This window comes from Camelina sativa, chromosome 6 (genome assembly GCF_000633955.1).
Source record: "Camelina sativa cultivar DH55 chromosome 6, Cs, whole genome shotgun sequence".
NCBI lineage: Eukaryota > Viridiplantae > Streptophyta > Magnoliopsida > Brassicales > Brassicaceae > Camelina > Camelina sativa.
The window spans coordinates 6,847,121-6,856,760 of NC_025690.1; the positions used below are offsets into that span (position 1 = coordinate 6,847,121).

Sequence of the window (9,640 nt, forward strand, 5' to 3'; positions counted from 1 at the left end):
CGCATCTTAGTCCGGGACTGGGCTTGAAAGAAACCCTAGAAAGACCGATCCGGGATCGATCTCTCTAGACGGCGTACGACGCTTTCCACCGCTCGTGTACACCGCCGTTCGAACCATATCGTCTCTATCGCACCGCGGTCAAACCGATCGTTAGTTGTGTTTCCCTTTCGCCCCCATCTCTTCCTAGTCAACCGAGGTCGAGTTTCTTACTCGGTTCGCTAGCCATCGTTCGTCTCCGTCCGTCCGTCCGTAGCGTCCGTCCGTTCGTGCGACTCGGCAGACGACCGCGTCCGGCGTTCACATCATTAATGGTCACCATTTAGCACACTAATTTATTTCTTTGCAATTTTTTCAGCTCATTCAGCTTCTTCAGCTCATTTTGATGGTTCAGCTTATTTTTATTCATCCCATCATTATTCAACCTACTGGTTCAGTTTGTTAATCACCATTTGCAGCCTTAATCTAACTTTTTCAAAATTTATAAAAAATAATTTGTTAAGTAACTTTCACTAAGATACATTGATGGAAATGCTCTAACAAAATTTCTATATGGTGTGGCCCAAATGCTTTAAATGCTTTATGGGTGTGCTGGGCCTGTGTTCCCTATACGATTCACTATTACATTTGGTTTTTAGACTGACTGAATTTTAGACATGATTAATCATATACATAAAAGTAAGATTTCACTCTCTACTTATTGGTCCATTTGACAATGCAATTAAGAAATTTATTTATTTTAATCCACAAATAAATAATATTTAATCATGACATTTAACTCACATTATAATATAAAACTGAAATTATATAAATTATTCATTAACTATATCTTTCCACTCAATTGTATTAAAACACATAATAAATTAGAATTGTAACTCCTATCTATATTTCTTCACTTAATTGTATTAAAACAAATAATAAATTAGAATTTTATGTCACTTCTATTCCTATAAATACTCATTCTCTCATTCTTTCATTCTCTCATTCTCTCATCCTCTTCAACTATATCTCAAATTTTATTGTTGTTATTGTTGTTAATACATATATTTTTTGATGTTTTAAAAGGTTTCTCTTCATAGTTTTTGATATTTTAAGTAATCATCTTAAACTTCATTGTCTATTTTAGATTATCATCTTGTAAGTAATCATTTTTTATACTCTTTTACTATATTCACCCCACAAAGTCATGAGGTTGAAAAGATCCATGTCTAATTCTATATTCTCTTCTAACACTCAAATTTAAATGGAGTAAAATATAGAAAAATAATATAATTAAAACACATAATAACTTAGAAGTGTAACTCCTATCTTTCTAAATATAACTGTACATCAATTCTGTTCCTATAAATACTCATTAATTCTTTTATTCTCTCATTCATTTATTCTCTCATCCTCTTTTACTATACCTTTTTGTTTTGTTTTGTTTTGTGTTTTTTGTTGTTGTTGTTGTTGTATGAGTTAAAAAATCAATTCAAATATCATTGTAAAAGCTTAATTCTAAATTATACTTTTGGAGTTTGTAAGGTATATATTACATTGTTTTTGATGTTTTTAAAGGTTTATCTCCATTGTCTATTTTAGATTATCATCTTATAAGTAATATTTTTTTAATATTCTTCTACTATATTCACCCCACAAGGTCATGAGGTTGAAAATATCCATGTCTAATTCTCTATTCTCTTATAGCACTCAAGTTTAAATGGAGTAGTATATAGAAAAAGAATATAATTTTTAAAATATGTCATCTAATTAAACCCTTTAAAGATGAAACCATTAGTATGAAATCTAGCACTAGAATTTAAATTGATGAGTGAACATTTAGAAAAAGAAACCAATAAGACAGAAGTTTTCCTTGAAATTTTTTAAAAATATTTAGATTGAAATTCATATGATGTTATACGAAAACTAATTTAGTTTGTCACTTACAAAATAATATGAATTTGAATATGTATGGGGTTTTTTTTTTTGACAACTATGTATGAGTTTATATCAACAAAAAAAAACAAATCATGTGTAAATTTAAAATTTCCGTGGACCACTTGGTATTTCTCTAATAAAAAAAAAATTGAAATTTTATTTCTACTTAACTCACATTTAATGTCATGTATAATTCTACATTTAACTCAAAAGTAACTCCTACCCAATAATTATTATAAATTTCATTCTCTCACTAATTTGTTTATCTTTCAAGATAAAATGTCTTTGGTTAAATTCTCATATTGTTTATTTTTGTAGCTATATTTTTAGTTATATTATATATATATATATATATCTTCTATTCATATTTCTTTAAACTTTGAAAATGAGGAATATTTATACATAATAATTTTATATAAAGTTACTAATTTTTTTTGATAATTTTGTTTGATACAATTTTACTATAATACAATCTTAAGAAAAAACCTATTATTTGATTATGTTATTGTTACCAGAAAAAAATAAAATATTATTTTTATAAATATTCGGAAATAGAATAAAAAAACATTATGCATTCAACTACGCATTGCGTGGAATAGTACCTAGTTAGCATATAAAACTAAGTTTGATGATGAGTTTTTTTTCTTTGGGGATTAAAAGTAGTGATTATTACAGCAATTAAGTGAATTTCTTAACTTACTACGTACGGTTGTAATACTAGTACATTATAATTTCCAATTCTAAAATGTGTAAAACATGTAAAAATTGTGGAATGCATCATCTATTATTCTTTTAAACATATACAAATGGTAGAAAACGTATTCTAAGATTTTCATAATGAATTTCATTTGTCTAAAAACCTACACGTTTCTTGTTATTCTCAACAAAATCACGATTTTTTTTTCAAGTTTTTATCTTCATATATGTCTATCAAAAAGTTATTCTGGTTGTTTTCTTTATTTTTTTTTTTCAAATTTGGTCTTATCTATTAGTAAAGATAGTTAATGCGCAAGTGACAATTTACAAATAATTTATATGGATAATTTAAAAACAAATCCATATATATTATAAATAATAACTTCAAGTTTTTGATATTTATTCAAACGGGAAGGATTTAAATGTTTAATTATGTAAATCTTACAAATCCAAATTAATGATGAGATATATATGGATAAATTGAAAGAAATCCTTTATAAATTTTTAAGATAGATTCTTTGGTTTTTACATAAATAACTTCATAACATCTTGTACATTCTTTTAGTAGTGTAAATGTATAAACGTTCTTTTTTAAAAGGTTCAAGCATACATTTTACTCATAGTGGTTAGAGAGTAAACATATAATTAATTAACTAATTAACTAAACAAAACAAATATTACCCTTCTCAAAACAAAGTTCAAGCTATCAACTGTACTTTTTCTACCTCATCTAGCTCGAATATATCTGCAATAACTTGGCACACTTAAGTAGCTTTCTAACATACATAGAAAATTTCTTGCTTAGTTATCTTTGGAAAGCAATACCCCACTTATATTAATTGGATAAGTACAGTTATCCGAGAGAAAGTAAACAATTGTACTTGTACAGTAATAGTATGTTTTAACTTGCTTTGTGATCATTGACGTTTGAATCACATCCTTTTGGTTAAAAAATATATCATAAATGACATGAAAATATCTCACTGGGATAAACAATTAATAATAATCTACTGGCATATGGGACGACGGCTTCTAACTATTGAATGACCAAAACTCTAGTTTTTTCACATTTTTACTTTTAATTTGTTTGATAATCTAATCGGTCCATATCCAAAACGCATTTAAATGATTACAAAAATGCAGTCTTGAATATATTTTCTTTTCGACAAGCAAACGTATATTCACACACACATACGTAAGTAATGCATTAGAAAAGATACCACAGTAAACTTAACACCAGAAATTAATCCCAAAGCTTCTTTCTTAGGTAGTGACTTCCCTATACTGAAAGTTTTGCAGAATCCCAAGAAGCTATGATATCTCTTAACTTCTTTATAACGTCTTCTTCACAAGCATACCAGTTTGGTATAATCTTCGAGGCGCAAGGGAAGATATCCTTTACAGAGTTCTTGATTGTATTCTCCACTACTTTTGAAACGATCGCAATTTCTGCAAATTAATACCAAACAATTATAAGCACAATGATCAGTCAGATAAGCTTTTTTAACTATAATAGAGTTAAGGAAAGGAGAATTAATGATTAGGTTACCTCGAATAGGTCTCTTGTTGGTCTGAGATATATGAGAGATGATGAAGATAACAGCAGCAAGAATAGACTTAGGGTTTCTTCGGATAACAAAATTCGCAGATTTCTCCACGGCTTCTCGAATCGCCTTTATCTCTCTTTGACCTATATCAAGCTTGGAACAGAAGCGACGAACAAGTTCTCCCGTGTTTATTGTACTCGCATTGGCACCAGACACAGAGGCTTGTTCTGACTCGAGAAGATGCTTTATCACCAAGGCTTGTTTGTGTATATCCTTCAAGCTAACACCATTGGCAACCATTGATATCTCTTTCAACGTCCTCGACAGGTTCAGTTCACGACAAGCCGTCGAAACAGAGGCAGCACAGAGAGCGTTCAACTTCTTTCCTCTGCGTAGTTTCGTGTTAGCGTGACCATCGAATCTTGAGATAATCTCGCAAGCCCTAGACTTGATTTTGATATGTAGGTCTAGCGCCTCCGTGATTCTCTGGGTTTCGCCAAAGGCTTTCCTGATTAGGTCTTCCTCATGATTCTTGACTTGGTTCTGTGCCCGGTACAGAGTCGAGATTTCTTCTTTGGAGACAAAGGAGGAAGCGTTTTCTTTAGGTTTCTCGATGACGGTGGCGAGATCGCCGGATTTGAGAAGAGGGTTGGTTGGAGCACCAACACGATTTGGGTCTCGATCACTGCCATTGTCGTCGGAGGCAAAAGTTCTCCATTCCTCAAAGAAGTCGATGATGTGAGCTTCAAGGACGAGGCCACACTCTGAACAGATCGTGTCGCCACTACTGTGGTCGATCACCATTATGGTCGCTCTCTTGCAGTCCAAACAAGTTTCTTCCTCCATTAACATATTTTTAGGGTTTCTTTCCTTATCTTCGTGAATTTTTTTCAAGGTTGATTCAATGATTTGTTACCAAAAAACAGACTATTTATTAACGGATGGAGTAAACTAATTCCTTTTCCTAATAGGATTTTGATGCTTTTACTTTTTACAGTGTTCCTATTTTACTAATAGTAAAAAGGAAAATTTCTCTTTTTTAATTCATAAAGACAAATTATTTACTAATAGTAAAAAGGAAAATTATTTCTTTTTCTCCAATTGTTGGAGTAGCTATTGTCCAAAATAAAAAAATAAAAACAAATGTTTTGTAACTACAATACAATAATATTTACATATGTATACGGATTACAAAAAAAAAAAATTTATATCACATCAGTATAATCTACAGAAGATATAGTACATAGTGACAGAAATTTATACAGTGAAATCTATATAGTAAAAGCTTATCTTACTGATCCACTTAAAAATCTCTGATGGATATGCAATCAAAACTACATTTTCTTCCTTAAAAAAATATGATGATCATAGAGGAAGACAATTTAGTGGCTCACCAAGAACAAGCCAAAATCTCAAAAACCACAAGTTCTCTCTTTTTTTTTTTTCCTCTGCAAACGGCGACGAAAACACCTCTTAAAACCCTTAAGTTGTCGCTTCTCCTCTTATATACTCGGTTTAGGTAACTAAACCAAACCAACCAAACCAAAATCGCGAATTAAAACCAAACCCGATGAACCCAGAAATAGTGGTGTCAATCGACATACCAATCCCACTCTCAGGCCACAAAGTACATCGAACTATCGGTATCACATGAGTTGGGCCCTCACGGCCTTGAGCAAACAAGTCTAATGCCACCGAGTATCTCCCGACTAGATCTACCTCAACACTTCCCACAAAATTTCCCCATTTTAGAAACTTTCTAACTATGGAAACCTCCTTTTTGTGGAACTTCCTATTTATGGAAACTTTCCATAAATAGAAACTCGAGCTATTTCTCTTTTTCCCATGACAACAACAGTCAAACACAAAGAAAAAATACTCATCTTATTAATTTCAAAAATGTCATAATCGTTACAACCTCAATGAAAATACATAAGAAAAATAAGATACTCTGTACCTGCTCCAACCACGGACTACAATTTGGACCCGACTAGACAAATTCAAGTTGCCGCTTGCTTCTCAAACCATTTCTTAAACCTTGCCTTCAACCTTGCCTCGGGCTCCCAAGTCTGCTCCTCGACTCTATCATAGTCCCACAAGACTCTCATCAAAGGAATCTTCTTCTTCCAAAGTTCCTTGACTCTCCTCTCGAGCACCCTCAACGATCTCGCCTCCAAGGTAATGTTCGGCTGAAGATCCTTAGGAATTTTAGCCAACAACTGATCACCCTCATGAAGACACTTCCTCAGCATCAACACATGAAATACCTTGTGAAACGCACGCATAACCTCAGGCAACTCCAGCCGGTATGCCACTGGTCCCACCCGCTCAACCACTCTGAACGAACCCATGTACCTCGGACTCAACTTAGTCTCAGTCAATGACATGTTCGGACCCTGCAACATGGCCATCTTGAGGTACACTCTATCACCCACCTGAAACTCAAGATACTTCCTCCTCTTATCAGCATAGCTCTTCTGCCGATCCTGAGCCTCTTTCATGTTCAGCCTCAGAACCTGAATCTTCTTCGAGGTCTCCTGAACAAAATCCACACCATAAATGCTCCTCTCCCCCACATGAGTCCAGCATAACGATGTACGACACGGCCTCCCATACAATGCCTCATAAGGAGCCATCCCAATACTCGCCTGGTAGCTGTTGTTGTAAGCAAACTCTACCAAGCTCAAATGATCTGCCCAATGACCACAACAATCCAACACGCACATCCTCAGTAAATCCTCCAAAATCTGGATCGTCCTCTCCGACTGACAGTCCGTCTGAGGATGGTAGGCTGTACTCATATGCACCTTCGTGCCCATCTCAGCCTGAAATTCCTTCCAGATACCGAGGTGAACTTGGAATCTCTATCAGACACAATACTAGCAGGCACACCATGCAATCTGACTATCTCCCTCACGTACTTCCTGGCCAAAATCGCTGCTCCATCAGTCTTCTTGATGGCCAGAAAGTGCGCATACTTAGTCAAACGGTCCACAATGACCCAAATCGCATCAAACGTCCTCGACACAAGCAATCCCACCACAAAGTCCATCGTGATCATATCGCACTTCCACTCTGGAATTGGCAAACTCTGCAATAATCCACCAGGGACCTGATGCTCTGCCTTCACTAGTTGGCAAGTGTCACGCTTCGCAACCCAATCGGATACGTCCTTCTTCATCCCGGCCCAATGATAATACCGCTTGAGGTCATGGTACATCTTGGTCGGTCTTGGATGAATAGAGAACTTGCTTGAATGAGCCTCTCTCAGTATCTCCTGCCTCAAATCCTCACCTTTGGGCACACAGACCCGACCATGCACAAGGATAGTACCATTAGCAGAAACTTGATACTCCGAACCCGCATCCTTAGAGGCATTCACCAGCCCCTCATGACTCTCCTGAGCTAACCGCACTCTGCACACAACCTCAATGAACTAATCTCACCTACCAACGCCTCTATATCCTGCTCCTGAGCCGAAGCCGCACTATGTCCAGATCATAATTCGCTACTAAATCCATCCAACGCCTCTGCCTCAAATTCAGCTTAGGCTAAGTAAAAATGTACTTCAAACTCTTAAGATCTGTAAATACCTGTACCTTCCCGCCATACAGATAACACCTCCAAATCTCCATAGCAAATATCACTGTTGCCATCTCCAAATCATGAGTAGGTTAATTAGCCTCGTGCATCCGCAACTGCCGTGAAGCGTAGGCTATAATCTTCCCCTACTGCATAAGCACACAACCCAACCCCACTACAGAAGCATCTGTATACACAATGTAGGGCTCGTTCTGCTCAGGCAATGCTAACACCGGTGTGGTAGTCAACATCTGCTTGAGACTTACAAAACTCGCCTCACACTCCGGTGACCACACAAATGGGACCTCCTTCCCTGTAAGCTTAGTCATCGGCTGTGCCATACTCGCAAAACCCAGAACAAACCTCCTGTAGTAACCCGCTAAGCCCAGAAAACTCTGGATCTCAGTGGCACTCTGCGGCCTCGGCCACTCCTTGATGGCCTGAATCTTCTCGGGATCCACCAAAAATCCCTCTGCAGAAAAAATGTGGCCTAAGAATCCCAACTCACACTGCCAGAAACTGCACTTATTCAGCTTAGCAAACAACTGTTGCTCCCGCAGCTTCTCCAGAACTGCTCTCAGATGTACTGCATGCTCCTCAGGACTCTTGTAATATACAAGGATGTCGTCGATGAAAATGATGACTGACACGTCCAGAAACTCCTGGAACACTCTGTTCATCAATCTCATAAACGCAGCTGGCGCGTTTGTCAAACCAGACGACATCACCACAAACTCATAATCCCCATATCTCGTCCTGAAGGCAGTCTTCCTCACATCTACCTCATGTATTGGAATCTGGTGATAACCCGATGCTAGATCAATCTTGAAGAACCAAGTAGCACCCCTCAACTGATCCAACAAATCATCAATTCTCGGGAGAGGGTACTTGCTCTTCACCGTGACCCGGTTCAAACCCCGATAGTCGAAACACAACCGGAAACTCCCGTCCTTCTTCTTTATAAACAACACTGATGCTCCCCACGGTGAACAACTAGGACGGATAAAACCTTTACTCAATAAATCCTCCAGCTGCTTCTTCAACTCTGCCATCTCTGCTTGAACCATCCTATAGGGCACTTTAGACAACGTCGTTGTCCCCGGTTCCAACTCTATCATGAAGGGATCCGACCGAGATGGTGGTAACCCCTGCAACGACTGGAACACATCCTCAAACTCCTCCACAACCCAAATAAATCCTACAGAATACTGCCCTACTGACTCCGGCATAGAAATCGTAACCAAATAGGCCTCACGTTCCTTCCCGATCATATTCCCAGCCTGCACAGCCGAGATCACGAGACTCCCCGAAGTCGGTGTCACTCCCTCGAAAACTAACCTCACTTCTTGACGCTCAAAGATAACTCTGCCCCTGTAACAGTCTTAATGCACCCTATGACGATGCAACCAATCCATACCTAGAATCATATCATACAACTCCACTGGACTGATAATCAAATCTGCCGGTCTTGACTCCCCCGCAATCAGAATCTCCACATCACTCGCTCGACCAAAGACCCTCAGGAACTTCCCTCCTGCAACCATGACAACCCCCATGCTCACACCGGGATCTCGGCTGATACAAGCGCTTTCCGCGCACTCCGGAGTAATGAAGCAATGAGTTACTCTAGAGTCAAACAGAATGTGGGTTCATGTGATCACTCACAAACAAATACAAACATAATCTGCACTAATGAATTGACCAAGTTCGCATCTCAGAAGTTATACATGTGATCACTCCTGTACTGGTGCCACCAGTCTCCACAGTCGAATACAACCGCGATGTCGACTCGATTCAACCCACCGGCTGCACACCCTGTTTCACTCCTGGTTGACTTCTAGCCTGCACCGCTGCTACTGCCATCTGCTGCAACTTGGGGCAACGAGGCTTGATATGCCCCG

At 37.5% G+C, this 9,640-nt stretch overlaps 1 protein-coding gene across 1 annotated transcript; it reads right to left on the reverse strand.

Moving 5' to 3' along the window:
- Nucleotides 3,841-5,003, reverse strand: LOC104790580 (plant-specific TFIIB-related protein 2-like). Its single transcript, XM_010516353.1, has 2 exons — nucleotides 4,160-5,003; nucleotides 3,841-4,059 (listed from the first exon to the last, which is right to left on the reverse strand). The coding sequence occupies exons 1-2, from the start codon at nucleotides 5,001-5,003 to the stop codon at nucleotides 3,890-3,892; spliced, it is 1,014 nt and encodes a 337-aa protein (XP_010514655.1). The 3' UTR covers nucleotides 3,841-3,889.